We start from the raw sequence: 23,411 nt of genomic DNA, 5'->3' as shown, positions 1-23,411 counted from the left end.
CACAAAGCTAATGTTCAATTATAATTATACGAAATTGTGGAAAACATAATATACAAAAATAAACAAACTAATAGCGTCCATACTCCGTGGGTTTTCAGTGTCAATGGAGTTGTGTTAAGATTCGACAATATTGGACCATTTGTTTGAAAACAATACCAACTAATAACTATAAATGGAATTAAATTTTACTGTAAGGGAAGAACAACGTAGGTCAGGATTAAGCACTTTGGTCCAGTAGATGGTTTTTATTACGTTTTTCGACCGATGTACTACAGGCTAATGACGCTTTCATTTTTAACTTTTGCAATCGTTTCATGAAACCGTCGGCTTCACTAGTGACAGCAGATTCAGGTTTTTGAAGCATAAGTGGCTTAAAATTGTCATAGATTCCTAAATAATAAAAACAGATACACTCGTGCAACAACTTAAATTGTACATCAAATGCCCAAAAAATGAATAACTGTACCATTGTGTTTGACTGGACAGCTTTTTAAATTATCTTTGATAGCTGATAGTCGACGGTGGATACAATCTTGAAAATATTTTGTCTTCTTAGAAATGTACGGTTCTATGTCTATATCTGGATGCTTGATTTTGAATTTGTATAACTGTTGAACAGCCTAACAAGTAATCAGAAAATTAGGTATACAAAAATAGTTATCGATATTTACAATAAAAAACAATGATTTTATTAACACTTAATTAAACAATTAATAATTATCTTATTTTCTACTTGTGATTTTTTTGTTTCAAAACATAAATACATTTCAAAGACTCACTTCATCCATCATTTCATGTTGTCCTATCAGTTTGAATATATCAGCTAGTTCATCATGCGTTGTTCTGTGTTTACCATTGTTCCTTTCTGATCTATTATTCAATTGCTAATAACACATGTCACACTGTAATAATCTGTTTAACGATGTTCGATTGAGCAATTTACCTTTAAAGTCTTGAATATGTAATCAACCATTATTGAATCTTTAGGTAATTTTAGATTGGCCAAACTTTCCAATACTTTATCTTTGCGTAATTTTACCATTGTATATAAAACAGTTTTACATGTTCTCATTGGAATGTCACACGGTTGTTTATTCCAATATTTTAAATCAATTTCCTAATTTTAATAAACGGAAGAGTTCAATAGTTGAACTATGGTGAAATATAACACATTTTTTAATAAAATAGTGAATTGTATAATTTACTTCCAAGAATTTGTGTACACGTTCAAATACTAGCTCATAACATAGATCATCGCCCCACCTTTCAAAATCTTTTGTAATTTTCCATATACATTTCATTACCAACTCTTTAAAATGAGCTGTTGAGTTTTGAGGATTTTTGACAGTGTCATGAAGTATGGTTAAAATAGCGCTGTGGATGTATAATAAGCGTGATTGATTTAAAGAAATATTGTAATATAATATTCTTACCATGTGACTGTAGTATGAGCACACAGATCAAGAACTTTCATAATGAGACTGTTCACACATTGCCAAAACATTTTAGTGTCTGATCTATTCTCTAGTTCCTTCGTAGATAGAAGATACAACAGTTTTAAAAGTAAGTCGTGCACAATTTGTTCAGTTAATATTAACATGAATTCTTGATATTTACACAGCTAAAATTAAATTTATCAGATTTTAAATAAAAATAATTTTATTATTATTTAATAGTTAGGAAATTGATCAACAATTTATTAGCCAAACCAATCATTGCTTAGCAAATGTACAATTGGTGTTGTACTACAGTGATTTTAAACCTAACTTTAAATATTTTAAACTGGTTATTTCTGAAAATATTCACTTTAAACAGAAATAATGCTTTTACACGTATATTATTTTTAGATTTTCTTATAATTACAAAAGTTATGTACATACAAAAGGTTAAAATGTATCAAATTTCCATCGTCCTAACCTACTATTCTTAACTTTTGATTAGAACATTTAACTAAGAACTAATATTGTTTGTTTTGAATAACAAATTTTTACAAACTTAAATTCATGTTATCATTTAAATTATAACACTCTAAGGTCTATAACTATTAGATAAGATAATGTTATGTAGAATTGTAGAACTTACATTCAAACATAAATGGAATATATTCTTATATCCGACAGTGTCCATACAATCTGATAAGACATCAAACTGTCTAATAATTCCATAAAAAAGTGACAACACTTTTCTATCTTCTAAAAGCTTTGATCTTGTCTGCAACAAATAAATGTACAGAAAATCAATAGTAAATACATTTAAATATTAAACGTTATACTTACTTCTGGTTCTGTTAACATTTTATCAAGCTTTGTTAATGCAACTTTTGATATTTCTAAATTTATTGATGTCGCTTGATTTATCAACTGCGTAATAGGATCAATTGAGGGTGGTGGATTTTTACATTTTATAACGGTTGCAGTACTATATGGGTTCACGTTTAGACATGGTCTAGACAACGACGGACCATCAGGAAATAAACATCTAAATATTATAAAATACTCATTTACCTAAATGTAATGTAATAAAATATGAAGATACGTACTGAGATTTATCTTGAAATATTTTTCCAAAGTTTATTTCATCGTGATCTACGGTCCAGTTATATGGTTTTAATACTAATTGTGGTGTTTCAATGACTTCTGAATCCAATTCCTGAATAAATTTTTCATCTAAAGCAAAGCGAGTTCGGGTGGCCTGAGTTTTGCCAGTGATTCCAATGTTAGATATTCTACAATAAAAATATATAAATGTATTTATTTATTTTTACAACAAAACTAGCAGGCCGAGGCCTAATATAATAGAAAAATATAATGAGCAGATTGGTAAAAAATGATTTTTTTGTAATTCAAAAAAGTATTAATCATAGAAACTTGAAACATTCCACTTTAACATTCCAGTAACAGTAGATTACTTAAATTATTATTTTCTATACTCAGTTAAAATTACAAAATATTAAGATTGTATTTAAAATACTTTAAATTATTTAAAATGTTTGAAATTTATTTAGTTCTTTTTTTTTAGTGTTGATACAGTTTTTTAGGCTCAATTTTAAACCTTGAAAAATTAATACAAGATTCCACAAGTTGTTTTTCTTGAAGAACTAGTTATTAATATTACTTAATACAAGTTTATTCATAATTAGTTTAATTCAATTGAAACTTGTAAGAAATATACATGAATCATGATATAATACGATAATTACATATTTATGCTGTTTTTATTTTTAACTATGCACAAACTGACGGGGTCTATGAACATGTGAAGTAGTGTGGAACAACACTATGATGCCCCTATTCACATTAAACGTAGAAACAACCACCATGCACAGTCTATGAGTGTAAGATCTAAGAAAATTATGAATCTTACAAAATGTATATCTAATACATAGGACCATGCTAGAAATAATAAAATATTTTTATCACCTGAATTCCATTTCTGATGAGAGTGAATGTTCTATTGTAGTAGGAATAGTTTCTGATGTGCAAGAAGAATTCCCAGAACTAGAAGGTGAATTGTTTACATTTCCTTGAGGATTTTGTTCGTGATTAGATTCTTGTGAAACATTAAGTATAGCATTATTTTCTTCACAGTCTGAGGTATATTCTTCACCATCACCAATGCCTTCCTCTATGTTAATTACATGTTGAACAGGAGGTAGAACAATTTTCATAGTTGGCTGAATGGTGGCAACAGGCACGACTCTATTCTTTGAAGCTCTTTTTAACCGTTCTTTCAAAAGACCCATATCTTTCTCAGAAATCTGTTAAAAAATTAATAGTTCATTATTTAAAACACAAATAACGACGAGTAATCTGCTAACTACGGAATAATACATCAATATCCCTACTAATTTTGAAAACAAATCAAATAATGTTTCATGATATTTTAGATATATTTATTGTGCAGTTAAAATAAAAGTAAAACTATAAATTTACTTTTGAACTTTATGTTATATAATATGTGTTACATAACAATCCAAATCGTATATTATAGGTTAGGTTTTGAGTATGTGAATGTTACTGTAAAAAAAATCCCCAACCCTAGGAAAAAAATCCCCAGACTACAATATTACTCACAACCACATGCAACATGAACAAATATTTTTTAAACGTTAATTACTATCTATAATTACAATTTACCACATTATTAATATTTAATTACAAATACGTATATTATATTATATTATGTTATTAAAAAAATTATATATTATAAATAAAATTTTGTTTTAAATTGCGATAATATATTATTTGTAATATGCCTCGTGCCTACATTTAATAAATTATTGTTTGATAATTATTATTATTATTACCTATATTTTGTATAATATTTTTGTATACTATGTTTTTTAACTTTATTATTTGACGTATCGATGATTCGAAATATTTTTATATGCTATATTTATGAAGTTGTTAAATTAATTAAGTTGAATTACGCATAATATAATATACGTGTTTGTAATTGAATATTAATAATGTGGTAAATGATAATTATAGATACTAATTAACGTTTAAAAAATATTTGTCCATGTTACATGTGGTTGTGAGTAATATTGTAGTCTGGGGATTTTTTTTCGGGATTCGTATGTTACATACTCATGTAATTCATGTGATCGTGTAACTGTGTCTTCCTATTCAATAAACAAAAGTTAATTAGTTTAAATTGTTTTTATGTTTTATTAGTATTAAAACAATACTTAAGGCCTAAAATTAGTAATTAGAATTACATATTCTATCAAATATTAACTGCTAGAGTCCCCTTTCTACTTGTAACTATAATAACAGACAACTTTAAACCATTGCATCAGTAGTATGCCGCAGCCCACCCTGTATGATGTAATTATCACAATAATATAAATTATTAATAAAATGTTTTCTTACATGGCCAACAAAATTGAAAAGAGCTTCTCCATGCAAAAAGAATGCAGCAACAAAACAATTGAGTGCTGCTGTACGAACAGAATTATCTCTATCTCCAATGCTTTTAGCAATTTCTTTACAAGCCACTGCAACACTAGGTTGAAACACTGAAGTACCATAATCTTCTACCATGGATGTTAAATGCTCCAAACATTCTGCATGTACATAACACATTTTCAAAATAATAATTAATAAATTATTAATTATTATAATTTCCTTATATTTATATTTAATAAAACAATACATAAATATTTGATCAACATTTTGTTGAAGTTCAAAAAACATTAATGTTGGCAAAACACTGAGTTGAAGTAATTTTGATTAATGTTTATTGTTTACAAATAATTATATTAAAAATGGTAAAAAAAAAACAGAACATGATTTTGAATTGATTTAGCTTTATATTTCTGTTAAAAGTACATAATTTGGTTATAATAGTTTATATTAATTCAAACAATCTTTTTATGAAAAAAAATAAAAAAAAATAACATATTAACTAACAACACTTACCTGAACGCTGTCTTGAGTTTTTTGATTTTATTCCTTCCATAATATATTGAAATATCTTTGAGTTTGGGAATACAAATGCAATTTGTTTTAATATGGCTCGGACATTGTTCCTTACTATATCTTTTGGATCACCCAACTATATTGTAAATAAAAGAAATATATTATAGAATAATATTTTATAGTTAAGTACTTTTTTACTCACTTTTTTTACTAAATATGGCACAAAACTTGATGCTTCAGTATCGTGCAGAACATATTTTTGGGTTATAAGTATATTAAATATGTGTTGTAAATATTCAAGACCTTTTAAAAGTACCGATGGATTAGTATCGAAAAACCTTAAAGTTATCCATTTCAGGATTAAGTCAAGATTACTAATTAATGGTAAATAATTATCATCTGCTGTATTAAAGTCCTAATTAGAAAATTAGAAATAAATTTAGTTTCGAACAACTTATATAATTCAAATACAATTTATTTATTTAAAATAATACCTCTGAAAGAGACTCAATTGCTTTAAGATGATATCTAAAATCTGAATGAAACATATTTGTGATTAACACCTTGTTAATACCAGCTGTTAACATTTGTTCTCGAAGTTGTTCAACAAATTCTTCTCGTGGAGTAACAAAATTCCATTTTAAAGTCTACATTATGCATCAAGAAGATTAAAAATATAAATATTTTAACAATACATACCTAGTTATTTATATAATTATTATTTATTTACCATCTATACAGCTTAGTACAATAAGTAAGTACAATAATAGAGAACTGAAAATTGACATATACTTTGAATACTTTTCACGTTTAGTTAAAATAATCTTAAATCTCCGTATTTTTAACTAATATTTATAGTAAGCTTAGAAAAAAACATACCTTTAATTTATGTTCATCAATATCACGTTGATGCTTTAAGTTATTTTGTTGAAACAATGATTTATTATCTACTTCTTCTTTCTTTTTTCCAGTTGCCACATGTGCACGGGAAATTATGTTTTCCTTTATAAAAAAACAAAAACAAATATAAAATAAATATAAGGCTTATGGTTTGAGCAGACCTCTTTGGTTTGTTTTAATTTATGTATGTGGCCAGTCAAATAATGAACTTGCCATTTACCTAATTTTCGAAACAGGACAACAAAATCAAAAGTTAATTTTACTCAATACCATTATTAAAATATGTTTTCTAATATAATCTGTACTGTAATATTATAATATGATACAAAAGAATTGACTAGTATATTAATGATGTACAAAGTATAAATCTTGTTTAGTACCTTGTTTACTTTTGTAATGGCTTTAGATGCAAGTGTTTTTGAACCTTTTGATTTAACCAAAGTACCTGGAGGAACACAAGATTTTACAACTTTAGGCTTTTCAATTGGTAAGTTTGGTCTTTCATTGTCCAATTTCTCTCTACACAACTTGACTGACATAGGCTACAAAAATTAAAATTATTATTTTTATTTGAAATAAATAATTTATTTATAAATTTTACTTTTAATTTTTCACAAGCACCGTACATAGAAGAATAACCTAAATGCATCATAAACCCAAGGACAGCCTTTTCTGAGGCACTACGAACACCAGCGTTTTTATCTTCAAGGCTTGTATATAAAACAGGGAGTAAACATTTTAACTCATCAGCCGGAATTGTCTTTATAGGAACTTTATAAAAATGATAAAAATTTAACAAATATAAACTTTAAGCAGTATTTAAAATCATACTAATAGGCAATTTTTCTGCAAGCCAAGTCCATAGTTCTGATCTTAGTGTTACTGAATTGTTTTTTGATGCATCCAAGAGTATATCGCCTCCAAAAAATTCTCGATAACCACATATATCTCCAAAAGTATTCATACATTGACGAGCACTTTGGCATTTAAATGTCTGAAAAAGTTGATATATTAATTTAATTATTTATCCAACTAAATTTTTAAATATATAATTAATCATACTATGATGTTCTAACCTTTGAATCACCTAAAGCATTTAATATGCCAGGTAAATAACCTTTTATATATACTTTAAAAGATGATCCCATGGCTATAGTTATTAATTCCACTAAATTGATTGCATTCGAACCAAGGCGAGCATTTGAATCACTTATCCTAGTTAATAGTTGGTAATTAAACAATTAATAATAATAATGAAAATATTTTATACTGTTTTTAAGCATATATAATATGAATAGTTTATACCTATCTTGCAAAGCTTCCCTTACTTCACCCAATTTATTAGTTATAAATTTAGCTTCAGTAATAATGTTTTTCAATTTAGTTAAGGCATTAGAACGAACCTATTAAAAAGGTATTTAATAAAATCAAAATTGTATTTTGTATTATACAAATACTTATTTAAAGACTTTCTATTTACCTTCCAATCTCTATCTGAAAATTCATTTATCAACGTATCAGTTATTTGAGGTATTATGTCAACTCTAGGGACAAAATCTCGTACATTAACTTCATTATCAGGCTTTTCATCATCACTTGATGATTCGGAAGATCCTTTACTTTTTTTCCCACGTATTGGTTTTGGAGGAACTTCATCTTGGCGCTGTTAAACAACATTATTAAAATATGAGTGTAAAAGTGTAATAATAAAATATTATATAGATATTATAACAAAAACTAATCATACCTTTACAAATTCTGCATTTATTTGTTGCAATAAAGTTTGTTTTTCATTTTCAAAAAATAAACTTAGTTGAGGACCCACATACAGATACATAACACCCAAAAGAGAAATAACAGCCACCCTTACTTGAGGGTTAGAAGCACTGATACCTTTCTTTACATACTCTATTACATACTTAGGTGTAATGCTATAATGTAAATAGATAAAGTATAAAATATAATATATGTATAACTCAAAGAATTCGATAGTCAGTTGTAAAATTAAAAAGTAAATAATAAACTTACTCAAATCCAAACTCTAAGATTGCACCTGAAAGCCAACTGAGGGCATCAATCTGAACTTTTGGATTTTTTTGAACAGAAAATGCATATTTTAATACAACATTAGATACCAGATCCAGTCTAGTTGCATCAGCAAAGGTAGTCAATAATTCACTAGCTAAGTTACCATTTTTAGTATCACCCAATAATGAAGAAATATCTTGTATACAATATTCAATGTCACTACTAAAAACATTTAATGGTAAATACTAAATAAGTATACCATCGACACAATAAAAAAACTAAATGATTTCAAACACTCTACAATAACAATATACCTGGTTATAGAAAACTTCTCAATAACTTTTTTCAAACACTCGAGTCTCAACTTTTGAATTTGTACATTATTGTCTTTAATACCCGGTTTCTTGATCAACAATTTGATTAATACTTGACTGCTAACTGTGGATGACTCTATTTCATCAATTATCTGCAACAATTAAAATAAATGTTTGAGTACACAATAAAATAAAACCAAAATAACACTAAAAATTAACACGTGCTTGAGAAAATTCTTGAACTTTAGACAAACGAGTTTTCCAATTTGTATCATTCATGCCGCTTAAAATTTCAGGGGACAAGAAAGTTAAAGCTAATTCTTCCAACTCATTGTCACTGATTTCTTTTTCATTATCAATCAGAAGATGACTATTTGATGATAATGCTTTACAAACACCTGATGATTCATACATTTTATATAATATTAAAATATTATGGTATTACAAATAAGTTTCAAAAATATACCAGGAGGGTTTTTGGATTTACTAATAGTTGCAAGATTTTTTTTTAAAGCAATATTTTTATTAGTCTTAGAAATTGCTTTTTTTTCTACATTAATACTATTAGGTTTTGAAAAATGTTCTTTAACAACAGATTGTTTTGCAATAATAATAGCTTTTTCTGCTGCTTCTTTAATCTACAAAAAGATAAAAAAAAATAATATAAATCTTATACATATTGATCATATATTTATAAGATATAATCATATTGTATTAATATATTAGTTACTTTGGAAAGTTTTATAGCATCAACACTGGTCAAAAAAGAAACAATATTTTTTTCTGATACAACTTTCCATGCAGTACCAAGAGCTTCAGCGGAATTATCTCGAACAATTGGATCTATACAAATAAAAATCAATACCAACCAATGTTAAATTTATAATTGGTACTTCTTGGTTATAGAAGCTACTTTAATTTTTATATGATACTTATCAGATAGTTATTTCAACTACCATAGTAAAAACAAAATTAAGTTCCAAGACAACCATTGTTTTTATTAATTATTATTCATAATAATTTCCACATACAAGAGGACACTGAACCCTCGTATTGTATTACCCTTAGCACCCGTATTACAATAGTTAAACTAAGGTTAAACTGTGGAATTCGGCCGGTAAAATCAGTGGGTTAAGCGTAACCGAGGTTTAAACTATGATTGTAAAACGGGCTCTTACTAACATATAGTATAGCAAATTAGCTTTAATAATTATTAATTAATATTACAGTGACTGAACTTTAATCATACTTAAATGTAAGACTATTATCTAGGACACGTTATAGGAATTTATTAATATTTATTATTTTAATTTTAAAGTGAGTTATAAGTTAGGATATTACAATTTAAAAATGCTCTTAACTCACTTGAAAATTTTAATATTAATAAAGGCCTATGAGATGCATTAAATAGTATTCTTTTATTACCTTTAAGTTTGACTATAAGTCAATTCACTCTAATTTTAAAGTTATTAACACGAAATTCATTCGCCTGAACACGTTATGTTGTACATTTGTAAAAGTAAGATAAAGACCACACATGTGGGTTTGGCGTTATCTTAATAAGTACATTAAAAGTCTTACCAACTAAGTCTATAACCAAAGTAAAATTAAAATAAATATAAATATAGTTTTAAAAATTCACATAATATAAAGCACTTCAAATTTTAAATTGATTATATTAATAATGATTTACCTGACTCGTTCAATGTTTTAATTAATGTTGTCGTAAAAATTTTCAACAGTTTTTTGTTCAAAATAGCTGGGGTACATTTTGTAAAACAGCGAGCTAAAAATGAAATTGATTCAGCTTTTACTGATGGATTTTTATTGTCTATTGCTGCTAAAATATCTTCATGAATAGATTCAAGTGTCATCTGAAATAGTGATTGTTTATTTTATTAGCATTGATCTAATGATAACAATTATTAAATGTTTAAATGCTTGAATTACACTTAAATAGATAGCATCGACAGCATCTCTTAGTGGCAATACAATATTTTGTTTTTTTTCCTTGAATTTCTCTAACAATGCTGGTATACAAACAGAAGCATAAGTTTCAAATTGTTTTTTTAATCCATTAGCTAACATAGTCATACATTTGGCAGCAATTCCAACTATTACAACATTTGAATCTTTTGTAATTATCTAAAAATTCAAACCATATATTATGATTAAGTTTTTTTTTATTTTATAAATAAACATAATATTAAGAAACAATATTATGCTAGGATTTAGAATAAATAATAATATATAATTTTTTACTTTCTTTAAGGCTCTAACTAAATCTCCGTATTCCCCACTTTCTATTTTTAGAGCTTTGGATAATATTCCTTCTAGCATATCAATAGCTTCTTTGCGTTCTTGCCATTTCTTCGCTTCAAGTTTTTCATAAAAGTCTTTATTTAGCTGGCTAAGTATATTTACAGGATCAATATGCTCTTCAATATCATCAACTTCATCAGTGTCTTCTTCCAACTCTAAACCTATTATTATTAAGTGTACAATAATGCTATATGCATTAATTGTACAAGTTACTAATTACTAATTATTAAGTTTACCTTCATTAACAGCCAATTCATTCATTTTAGCTGCTTGCATTTGTTGAGAACGTAAGAAACGTGTCGGCCGTGGCTTATCACCAATAACTTTTTCAAATTCTTCCTCTAACTCTTGAATCTGATTTAAATATTAATCATTTTAATTAATCATTCCAAGTTTAAAACTTACAACTTGATATTTATACTTGTAAAGGTTTTAGATTTGACAAATTTGCTTTAACTGGTGTAGGCCCAATCCAAGAATAAATTTCAATTGCCAACAATTTTGCTTCGTCTCTAACACTTTTATCCCTGTCTTCAAGTATTGATTGTAATTTTTTCAGCAGTGGTTTAACATTCAAAACTTTTGATCCATATTCTCTACAGTTAATACAACAAAACAATTTTAATAATGAATAATAATGAATCTTAAAATAATTATATTATAATTTATTATAGCACTGAATATAATACCTTTAAAAAAGGAAAATTGACATAAATTTGTATTTTAAAAGTGTAACAATACAAATGTAATCAAAAAAATGTTAGTAGTAAATATAAGGGACTATATTATGTAATAGTAATTTAATATTTAGGAACTTACTTAATAGCTTGAGTTGCAGCTTTAATACAAGTTGAAACAATTTTAGGAAATTTATGGTCCAGTCCTTTAACTAATTCTTCTATTACTACATCTTGCTTCTCGATTTCAATAAACATTAATGTTATTAGTATAGCAATATCTTTAGTTTTTGATTTTGGTGCACCATAACATTTTGTTATCAACCCAGCCATGACATCTCCGGCCGTACTATTAGTAAAATAAATGTGCAACATAATAAGACGTGATATTTAAAATAAAATTCAGTACACTCAACTAACCGTCCAGCAGTAGCACAGTTTTTCACAAAAACCAATGTGGCTTCAAGGCCTTTTTCCTGTGCAATCGCATTGCTGTCAATAACAAATTTCTTTATGATCTCAATAAATTTATTCCATTCGTGATCTTTTTCATCCAATTGTCCAAACAATTTAACAGCTTCTTCGTAACCACTTATCCTGGCTTTCCACAACTTAAAAATAAAATATCGGTAAGTTATCAATCTACATATTGGTATAATTATAATTGTAAAATTTGTTATGTAATACCAGCAACAAAAGATATTAATATGTATAAGTCGGTAGTTAAAACAAACAAACTTATCAATTTCTAGAATATCAATTAATCATTATATAATTATACACCAAAAATATAATACAAAAAAAAAAATAATAAATTACTTTGTGTACACATCGTTCTTCAATAGGCAACTTTGAATATGATGTGTCTTCTTCTGGAGCAGTCATATTTTGTTTATTGAGGAAGTACAGTCAATAGTAAGTATTAATATCAAATTTTAAGTTGATAGTTTTCTTTAATTCATTAATTGACTGAATAAATATTTGTGTTCTACGGTTTCATTGATGTAAAATCTCTGACTCTTCAGGCCTTAGGAACATCAAATTTAACGAAAGCACTTACAATGTTATAACTTATGTATCGATTTTTTTTAAAAATAAATTTTAACCCAATTAAATATTGTTAGGCATAACTTTTACATTGCATTATTTAACCTGTCAAGACGAACCGATAGATCTACAGAGTGTGATCTATACAAATACAATCACAGAGAATTACATGACCGGCTGGCGGTTATAGGATGAAAATTGAATTGCGCATTTAATAACAAGTAACAACAACTGAATTATGAAATTGCTGAACAAAATGTAATATGAAGAGACGAAAATAATATGTAATTTAATAATAATATTATAGTTGATACCAAATAATCAAAATATGGAACTCACGATAACAATAATAATCCCCAATTGAGATCTAAAATTATATTATATACTTCCACTGAACATAGATAATGTTTCGTAAATATAATTAAAACCTATTAATTAGTTGCCAATACGTACCGTAAATCGTAATACCCTATGCGAGTGGGACATTGGTAAATAATAAATATTAATGGCAGGGGATTTACAGTTTTCGATTATTACTTATCGTCACATCAATAATCAACAGTTGCAGAGTTCGTCGTCAGATCAAGCAGCATAATAATTTTAGGAAACTGTAAAGTGGTAGGTATATAAATAACATTATTATGCCACTCGATTGTTCGAATCCGTCACACAATCTAATAATCTATTCGGACGGATAAACTTCACATTATTTTCTGGGTTTCTACATGCGTCCAATAAGACATAATTATTTTGTACGTACATTTTTATTCTCTAAGTACCTTTTACGGACACATGTAGAAACCCAGATTGCAATTACATCTTAATTCCGTAATTATACGGCCCCCTGTCTTTTACTTCACCTTTCTTATGGCTTCGATGTAGGAAATATCATTTTCACTATTGTTCTGTAGTACTATCAAGCGTCTTTCAGCTTTCTCGTAACTTATTATACACTTTAACATTTTGTCATTTTGAATCTATATTTATCTATGTACCTTCAACCTTCTACAGTACTACTCATAGTCTATATACTTAAGTTGAATGACCTATTCAACTTCTCCTTCCGTAAGTTCCGTTATCAATATAGTTACTATTATTTACTATTTAGTACCTATTTACTTCGTTAGTTTGTTAATCCTCTGGCTGTCTCATATGAAATCATATCATGTAACCAATTTTACAAATAGGAAATTAAAATTATACCGGGTGATTCGCCAAGCATGCTCACCAGAATTTGTTCTTTTATTAATCATATTTTTTTTCAAATTCTTATGTTTGGAATTTTTTGTATAAGTAGGTAGGGTTTAAGGACCAAATTATTATCAATTATTTAGATTTGTATGAGTCCTGTTGCAAATTGTGAAACAAACTTATTTTTGGATATGAGAAATCGAGAATCGCCCTTTGATTAGTGGCGTGTACATAATTTTTGTAGCAGGGGGGGGGGGGGGTGTCAGAAAACATTTTTCAAACCTAGGTACGTGCACATTAAAATTATTATAAATGACAAAACATATTATATAATATAATAATATATTTAAATATTATTTAATAGACTTTATTTCGGGATGGGGACAGTTGGGCCCCGTGATAAGAGTTGGGTCCCGTGATAAGAAATTATAATTGATAACCTTAATCAAGAGTTCGAATTCTAACCTCAAATAAAAAAATTACAAATTAATACCAACCATCAGGGATTACATACCAGGGCTATACCAGGGATTTAGCAGTGACACCAATACGAAATAAGTCACGTCAGTGATGCCATGCTAGCGGCACTCGTCGCTACGCTCCTCGGCGCCGTCGCTCCGCTCCGCTAATCGAAAATATCCCCCGACTTGCTGTGCAACACCACATTAAGTTGGTCACATGGTAACCACAGAGTAACCGCCGCATAACCACTCATACCATATTTGGACAAGTGCTTATCACTCAATTTTAATAATGCTGATAAAATTGGCTGTTATCAGGCGGGGACCCAACTGCCCGATGCCCCTTTATTTCAAAACCACAGACAATTATTGTAATACTTACACAATGTATTAACATTTTTTTCAGTCAATTCATCAATAACTATTTTGTCACGCCTGCATCGAAAGTTTAGGTTTCGAAGCGTTGGAAAGCGATGTTTTTCCGTCCAGTGGGCGGTAAATTGGGAATCCCCAAAAGTACCGGGCGGTAAAATGGGAATCCCCAAAAGTAACGGGCGGTAAAGTGGGAATCCCCAAAAGTACCGGGCGGTAAAGTGGAATTCCCCAAAAGTACCGGACGGTAAAATGGAAATCCCCAAGAGTACTGAGCTCAGATATCACGGGTATTCTCTGAACAAACAGACACTAAAATCTACACTGCGGCGTCCTCATATAACATAAAATGTTGGTTACATCTTTTATTCATATTATAACCTCCTCGCACGACGCGTAAACATTTCTCTTTCATGACATTGTTTTCGTATAATAATTTGGTTGATGCATCAAGATCCCCGCATAATGCATTACCTTTGCCTTGTTACATTTTTTTATTCTTATTTTATTTTGATATAATAATTATTATTTATACTGACATCTATACCACGGTCCTTACAAAACATAAGCTTTTGGTTACATCTTATAATATATTCATGACGCTTAAAATAAATAAAACCAAATCGTTTCTTTCATGAAATATTGTTTTCGTAGAATAGTGTGGTTGTTGCATAGATCCTGGCCTGAATTACCTTTGCCGCGATGGCGCGATCAATGAACGCAGAGGCGTGACAAAAAATAGTATGTGTGGCTCGTGCGGGAAGGCAATTTCCCGCCCTTGTCACACATTATACTATTTCAGCACTAATTGCCAATTGGAATGTATTTGATGCGTAGGTATGTACATTGTCCATGTTAATATAAAATTAATAATATTTTAGTATAAAATAAGATGATTTTACAAAATTACGTAAGAGGACGTATACACGTATACGTACGGCTCACAAGTGCGTAACACAGCAACTTTTAAGATCGGCAGATCACGTTTAGCTCCGTTAGTATAACAATTACAGTGAATTGACCTCTTGTATTTGAAAAGAAATTTTTTTATGAATTTCTAACTCAAAATAATTTGCACATTTTTGTGATTTTTACGAATTTCGTCATGATTTGAACCTCTAAATACTTCTAAAAAAAAATTGTGACTGGATTTTTAATATTTTCAAACGTCATTAGAACAATATATTAGGAGATTTGTATTAAATTGTCAAGCTTTTTTACCAAACAAATAAAATTTAATTGACATTCATAAAAAAAAAAAAATTGGAAACTGATAATGTCTGTAACCAGTTCAAAACAAATCAATATATTTTGAACATTTTATCGTGTATATAAAATGCTAATATAAAAACCAGTGAACATTTCATGTATCTACGGTAATTTGTTTTAGAGTTACCAAAAACCAAAATAGATTTTGTCGAAAACCGATATTGTGTAAAAATGTCCTGTTTTCCTTCATTTTTTTTGTTTTTCTCGGTGCTATTGAAAATGATTGGGAAATTGAAGCATTATTTCCACTATACTTACCGTGTACACAGATACAAAAAAAAAATTTAAAAACACATCATTGTAAAATACTAAAATCAATACATTCGCTCCGCTCAGAACCTAAAAAGCGTGAGCAAGCCTTACAAGTTACAACCCTGTATAATATAAATTTTACAATATTCATAAGATAAAAAGTCAAAATTATTAAAGAAAAAATGGGAGTCAGTAATACTCAGTGAACCACCTTGTATAATTCCTGTGCAATAATGTTGTATTAATAGAGGAAAAAAAAATTTTAATGACCCTATATTTTATTTTAATTTATTTAGATAATAATTTACGATATTGTGCAATACGTCTATGTATCATCTATGTACTATATAATATATACTATGATTTATCCATAATCTATATATTTAATATTATAATTTAGATATAAATAATTACAACTACGGATGATACCTTAATTGGGTCTTGAAAACAAATTTGAATTGGTCGCCTGAGGAACATTTACGTGGGATATGAAAAAATAAAAGTATTATAAATCAGTCAAAGTTGATGAAAAATAATATTGTAAGTACCTAGGTATATAATATTATTGATATATTTACAATTATATTTTGCGAAAATTATACAGGTATTATATGGGGTCTTGAAAATCTGTTTTTTTTTTTAGTTTATTTGTAAATAAAAATAAATCTCTGGATATACTGTCGGACTACCTGAGACGTATAATATAATATTAAGAGACGTAGATAATATTTAAAATAGGTACATTAAAAAGAAGAAACAGAAGAAATCTCGGAAAATGTTTTTTTATTATTGTTATTTATTATTAAAATATGGGTAGGTACTTATCAAATTGTCTCTTTCTGACCATTATTTATTATATTCACGGTTCAATAATTTATTGCAATTTATGCGGGTAGGTAGTTATCATAATTAATATTTCTTGGTTACATCATAATTTGACTGTCCGCGAACACCGCCGGGATTGTATATAAATCAATTTGCGCGTACCTATACCCGTACGTAGATGGCGAATTTTTTACCATCCGGTTATTATTACGCACGACCATCGCACGACCGATTAATGGACTAAGATATTAAGCCCATAATAAAGCACGTTGTGTGGCCTATGCCCGTATGAAAGATGAATAACTGAACCATATATGTTTATAAATTTGCGTTTTATATTTTTTTTCCAAGATAAACTAACTTTATTAATTCCGAAAGAGGGTAGGATTTGAAGCAAATTTTCGTGGTTAACCGTATCGAATAATATACATACATTTTTTTACCGATATTTTGTTTAACTGATTTTGACATTATGTAAATCATCATGTATCGTTTAATATTTGTATTACAAATTAATTAATTAATAATAATAATAATTTTATGATTTTTACTTTGACTAAAAATATTAAACGAATACCAGTAGGTTTCATGGTCCGGTAGGTCACATACTCACATACTAAACGAATACCGAATATTTAAACGAACTCATATATTAACAAGTGATTTTAAGTGGGCACCTAGGTACTTACCTGGTAGCTAATAAGTATCTTTTATAATTACCTCTATAATTTTATAATAAATCGTTATAAAAAAACTTTTTAAAGGAAATTTTACTGAAAATGTCTATACTAATTTAAAAATGTAACTCGAGTACCTATCCCGTTACCTGTAAAAGTAATTTCGTTACAGCAACGCGTAATGTATCATGTACGTTACACGCATTGTTACTGCAGTAGGTATAGTAGGTACTATACTGGTACTAGTCACTATATTATTGGTATATGGACAGATGTATAAAAATGCTCTACGCTGAAATATATTTGTTAATTATATATACATAATGCCGATTTCGTAAGGAGTTATAGTACCGGTTTTAGCACCTAATGCGAAAAAATTTGACTTGATTATTTGATAATTTATTTGTAGTTTTAATCCGATAACAACAAAAACATAAATCATTTGGCTTAAAACGCGTAATGTAGGTACTAATGTGAATAATTTTAAAACGGCCATTTAATTTTAAATTAAAGAATGTCGTATACAATTTTTTTCTAAATAAAAGATATTACACTTATAAAATACAAAACATCACCGGTTGTCGTATTTCTTTATAATTTCATGGAATGCCGTTATTCTAGTTTGTATAGTATAAAATGTATCTACATTATAAATTATAATATAGACAATATATTATTTTTCTATGAAAAACTTGATATTTATTGATCTAATAATATATTATATATTCGATAATATGTGGTGTATGTATGTATGTATGTATGTATGTATGTATGTATATATGTATGTATATGTGTGTGTGTGTGTGTGTGTGTGCCGTTATCAACACAAATTTGTAATTATTAATGATTTAAATTAAAAAAATAAAACCACCTATAGCGTCATATCCTTATTATTGGCACTAGATAACTGATACTTACTTTATACATTTTAGAATTTTAAACTATTAAACAAACACATATACACATTACACATATTACATTATATATAGGCTACATATTATATTCAAAACCTAAAAAAATATTTGTATAAAATTTCATATTTTTGATGAGAATATAATGTTTTATTTAATTTTCCCAGTTTGCCAACCGACACCTGAATTGAATAATTATTTCATTTTGACATGGGATATGACCTGAATCAACTAAATCCTGAACCAGTAAAATGTTATAAAGTTTAATTTCGGCTTCTTCACACTAGAATTTACTCGTGGTTTTCTTAATTTTCAAAATTTTTAATATAAGTTCAAATAAACACGTGACGTTTTTAATAAAATATTGACCAATATATAAGCTAACCTAACCAATACATGTTACAATCAAATTTATAATAGTTTACGACTATCTTGAGTTTTTTTTTTTATTTATCCAAAACAATATGTATTATTAAATAAAATAAAAGGTGGATAAGTGGATGTCGCTCTGCTGTACAGTAGGTTACAAGTGGGTCACTGTAATGGATGGTGTTAAATTTGAATTCAATGATATAATATAATTGTATAAGAAAAACAATTCTGAGCGAAAACGGTCAGTCAGCCTATGATTTTACCAAGTATATTTGATGATATTATTGTGGATAAAGTAATTTATATTTAACCTATTTACGTAAAGCCTTGTTTTACGTAAATAGGTTAAATATAAATTACTTTATTCACAATAATATTAATATCATCAAATATACTTGGTAAAATCATAGGCTGACTGACCGTTTTCGCTCAGAATCGTTTTTCTTATACAATGATATTATATCATTGAATTCAAATTTAACACCATCTATTACAGTGACCCACTTGTAACCTACTGTACAGCAGAGCGACATCCACTTATCCACCTTTTTTACGATGTTGACACCAACTGCAGCCCATTTTCAAATAAAAGGCCTTAGTTTATGATGATCACTTTTTAGGTACCTATAAGGTATATTATACCAACATTAAAATTAATTGTATACATTATCGACTAAATACCGTTGAACTCTGGATTTATGCCAAAAACGATTCGGTATAGAATTTCTAAAGACCCTGTTACAATAATATATGGAGAAAAAAATTGATGTACCTAAATTTATAAGTAGCCAGTAGGCTAAATTTTGCATGGTTTTTAATTCACCAAAGTTTACTATTCCAAAATAGTTCTTTAATCTATCTACATAAATGAGTTTTCTATTATCATAAATCATCAAACTTTCACATGGTTCTGACGTCCAGAGACAAATTAATTAAAAGCACGTAAGTATGTCGTTTTGTTATAACGGACCAACACTATATTAGGTTCTCCTAAATTAACAAGCCAAAATATGTACCTATTATTTGTAACTATCTGTTTTAGTATTAAAGTGTTTAATATATATATTTTGATTATTTCTATGTAGCAAAAAGTGGCTACAGAATAATAACTGTACATCTGTATTAGAACAGTTCAACAGTAGTACACATAATTATAATAAAAGTTATTTATTAAATATAATATCTTACTACCTATATCATTATACATATATAGGTACTATTTTTACATTGATATATAGAATATATTATTATCTACGATTATTCTAGTAACCAATTTACAATGGTTAAAATAAAGAAAATATAATTCAATTGTCATCAGTTGGACATGTATAATGACTTCCGTGATAAACCATAATGATCTTATATACATATAATTATTTATTTTTTTGTGCATAGTTAGATAAATCACAAGGTACCTACTAAAAAGTATAATATTGCCTATCTGTATATATTATATAAATATTTACTCATTGGCATACACAATCAACTTTTTTTATACTGAGGTCAAAATTCGAAATTATCGTTAAATAAATTATCAAATTATCTTTGAAGAAGTAAAAATGACTTTGTTTAACTTAATTTGATTTTAAGTAGATAGAAAAAGAAAAACCAAGCTTATTTAATATTCGATTAAATTAATATTACAACATTTGAAAATCTGCAGTAGCAGAAAAATATATGGTTGGAAATTAAATTATCATATTAGCATCGACGGAAAACTTGTCTGAACGGATATATGTATATAAAAATCCATATAGTTGAAACCGGTTGTTTTCTATTTAAGTACAATATTAACCGTAAGTATAGGTACCTATGTGAAAATAATATCAATATAGAATAAAATTAATTTTATAAACATATTTAGCGAATTACCAGGTACCTATGTACCTACTTGTATATAATATTTTGTTTGCATATTAATATAGCATTAAGAACACCAATTTTTTTAAGTGCACTTTTCATAAATATTATTCGGCTACATATTTTTCGAATTAAGTAGTGAATTAAATATTCTAAAATAAGTGTATTTACTTACATTTTAATCTTTACATTTACATATTTTTAGTCATCGATTTATTTCCACACCTACTGAATATTATGAACATAAAATATACCGGCGTGATGTATAGACATTAGACAGTTTAACTGACAGTAGTTATGCATTAAAAATTAAAAGTACACGTCGACCGATATGAAAATATTGATCCTTATAATGGAAAGAATATTGAGAGACGTAGAAATCAGTAACTATGTATGGGTAAATAATATACAAAAATCCCAAAAAACTGTACAAATTTAAAATTCCTAAATTTATTAGGTCAAAATGTAATCCTTTATAAAATATATTAATATGTAATAATATGTAGTATGTATGATTTAATACCTTACTGAGCAAAAAAATGTATACTTTAATATATAAAATGGTATATTATGTGTGATACATATTGTGTATGCTATTGTAATTTAAATTTAATGCTGATTATTGATTTCTAAGAAATATAATATAAGCGACAAAAACAGGTACATTTTTAACTGAGACAACATAATATAACATAACAATACCTATTATTTTTTATTTGTTCATACAAATATACAATGTGATTACAAAAATAAAATACCTAACCTATGGATCTTTTAGCATTAGTAAAAGTAACTATTTTATAACAATCACGTTAATTGAAGTATACATTATTTTGATCGGTAAAGTATTAAATCATACATACCTACAACATATTACATATTGTTTTTTATAAATGATTACATTTTAATCGAATACATTTAGAAATTTTAAATTCGTACAGTTTGTTGGTATTTTTGGGAATCCTATTATAGGTATGGGAAAAAGATTAGAAGAACAAGATTTGGTGTGTTGCGAATTATACGTCTATAATCTACATAACACTCATGTGTGTGTATATAATATATATATATTATACACCTGTAACTATAAATCGAATAAGACCAAAACCGGATTCAAAATGATCGATTTTGCGGTTTTCAATGTAGCTGATAACAATTTTATGTGTTTGTGGAGTTATACCACATAATTACAATAAATAATATGGTGTTAAGCATAAGTGATACTTTTATAAGTGTATTATATATATTATACGTATTATAATAGGTAGATAATATATTCTAAACATTAGGGCTTGGGATTGAATATGAATTCAAAGCAAATATTATGAAACACTCTATATGACAACCTCGGTTTTAATCCAACTGAAGAAATTTAAAGAAAAATAACGCATTTTTCTAATATTACTGCTTTTATCTTAATCACTCTTCTCTAAAGCCTCCTGTCTGTTATTTATTATTTATAATATATAAAATTTCATTTTAATCGATATGATATTTGCATATTTTCTGAACGCTAAATAAAATATGCGGGTCCGCCGCACGCCATCGGAAAAAAATAAAAACTTGAAAAAATTACTAGAGTAAAAATATTGGTATTTTTTTTCGGTAAGAATTTTGCATATTTTTATATTTGTTTATTTTGATATATATTATTGATTATATGCTGAAAAATGTATTTATTTATTTTTTCATACACATAAATCATAAATGCTATTTACAATAACCTATACAAATTGTAATCGTGCGCTCTGGGGTAACACGGTCGGCTAGTGTCAGCCTCGTCCGCGGACTTATCGTTGTTCCCGTACCCGTTGGCCGGGGGCTGTTCGCCGGGCAACGGGTCGCGGAACGAGCCGGGTGGCCGGTAACTGACTGTGTACACGGTGCGGCCGTTTACCGGCTCTCCCGACCGGCAGTACGCGGCCAGCGACCGTGGCCGGGACAACGCCAGCGGGCCCCACTGCTGGTAACTCGAACTGGTTTCCGTCTCTTTGGCCATCAGTAAGTTTGGGCCCTGCGACCAGGTGGCGGTGCACGGCCGCGCCAGTGGCCGTCGTCCGTTCGTACACGGGATCCCGAACGCGTCGGCCGTGGTGGTCTTGCCCGTCATTGCGCACGCGCCGCTGCCGCAATTGGTGCCTATGGTCTCCGCCGGCCCGGTGGCCCGCTGCCGTTCGGCCTCAGGCAGACACTTGGTCACGAAGTCATGTCGCTGCGACGTCACGTTCTGCATGCGTTCCTGCGAGCCGCCCACGAGCTCGTGATCACACTGCACCGCGGGCAGCGTTCGGTCCGCGCACGGCCACTCGCGAAAACTGGCCCGGTGCACGGTCATTCGGTTGAACTGTTCGCTACAACTGTCCTGCCTGGGCCAGAGGCCCTCCTCCATCCTCTCCTCCGTGGGCCTGCAGCTCTTGAGCTGCGGTCCGTGCTGTTTGTACGATTGACTGAAGCGTGGATACGTAGTTAGTCGTACGTAGTGGGCACGCCACTGATAGTCGTATACCATG

At 28.7% G+C, this 23,411-nt stretch overlaps 2 protein-coding genes across 3 annotated transcripts; both read right to left on the bottom strand.

Annotated features, from left to right (window-relative positions):
- Window positions 1-13,220, bottom strand: LOC132952762 (protein mini spindles-like). 2 transcript variants are annotated; one of them, XM_061025182.1, is made up of 36 exons: window positions 13,165-13,220; window positions 12,484-12,691; window positions 12,085-12,275; window positions 11,807-12,013; window positions 11,409-11,583; window positions 11,224-11,341; window positions 10,928-11,148; window positions 10,616-10,810; window positions 10,359-10,539; window positions 9,396-9,508; window positions 9,132-9,303; window positions 8,891-9,063; window positions 8,666-8,817; window positions 8,352-8,573; window positions 8,071-8,254; window positions 7,804-7,986; window positions 7,629-7,726; window positions 7,400-7,538; window positions 7,155-7,317; window positions 6,925-7,094; window positions 6,704-6,865; window positions 6,303-6,425; window positions 5,918-6,070; window positions 5,626-5,838; window positions 5,424-5,559; window positions 4,875-5,068; window positions 3,420-3,757; window positions 2,540-2,725; window positions 2,277-2,478; window positions 2,083-2,211; window positions 1,434-1,621; window positions 1,206-1,374; window positions 944-1,117; window positions 780-884; window positions 467-620; window positions 1-390 (listed from the first exon to the last, which is right to left on the bottom strand). In XM_061025182.1, the coding sequence occupies exons 2-36, from the start codon at window positions 12,547-12,549 to the stop codon at window positions 218-220; spliced, it is 5,922 nt and encodes a 1,973-aa protein (XP_060881165.1). In that variant the 5' UTR covers window positions 12,550-12,691; window positions 13,165-13,220; the 3' UTR covers window positions 1-217. The 2 variants fall into 2 exon arrangements, with proteins under 2 accessions (XP_060881165.1, XP_060881164.1); XM_061025181.1 differs by lacking the exon at window positions 13,165-13,220 and having other exon boundaries at window positions 12,484-12,967.
- A 9,395-nt stretch (window positions 13,221-22,615) lies between these two features.
- On the bottom strand, window positions 22,616-23,134 carry LOC132953074 (uncharacterized). The gene has a single exon (XM_061025621.1). The coding sequence runs from the start codon at window positions 23,132-23,134 to the stop codon at window positions 22,616-22,618; it is 519 nt and encodes a 172-aa protein (XP_060881604.1).
- Between the last annotated feature and the right edge of the window lie 277 nt (window positions 23,135-23,411).

Source organism: Metopolophium dirhodum, chromosome 9, assembly GCF_019925205.1.
Source record: "Metopolophium dirhodum isolate CAU chromosome 9, ASM1992520v1, whole genome shotgun sequence".
NCBI lineage: Eukaryota > Metazoa > Arthropoda > Insecta > Hemiptera > Aphididae > Metopolophium > Metopolophium dirhodum.
This window is presented reverse-complemented; position numbering and strand designations above follow the sequence as displayed.

What these genes read in the sequence shown, in the direction of transcription:
- LOC132952762 (XM_061025182.1), bottom strand. Translation starts at nt 12,549, where the DNA reads ATGACTGCTCCAGAAGAAGACACATCATATTCAAAGTTGCCTATTGAA. An exon ending in TAGTTAGAGCCTTAAAGAAA is followed by an intron (nt 10,811 to 10,927) that starts GTAAAAAATTAT and finishes TTGAATTTTTAG; the next exon opens with ATAATTACAAAAGATTCAAA. An exon ending in CCATTACAAAAGTAAACAAG is followed by an intron (nt 6,426 to 6,703) that starts GTACTAAACAAG and finishes TTTTTTATAAAG; the next exon opens with GAAAACATAATTTCCCGTGC.
- LOC132953074 (XM_061025621.1), bottom strand. Translation starts at nt 23,134, where the DNA reads ATGCAGAACGTGACGTCGCAGCGACATGACTTCGTGACCAAGTGTCTG.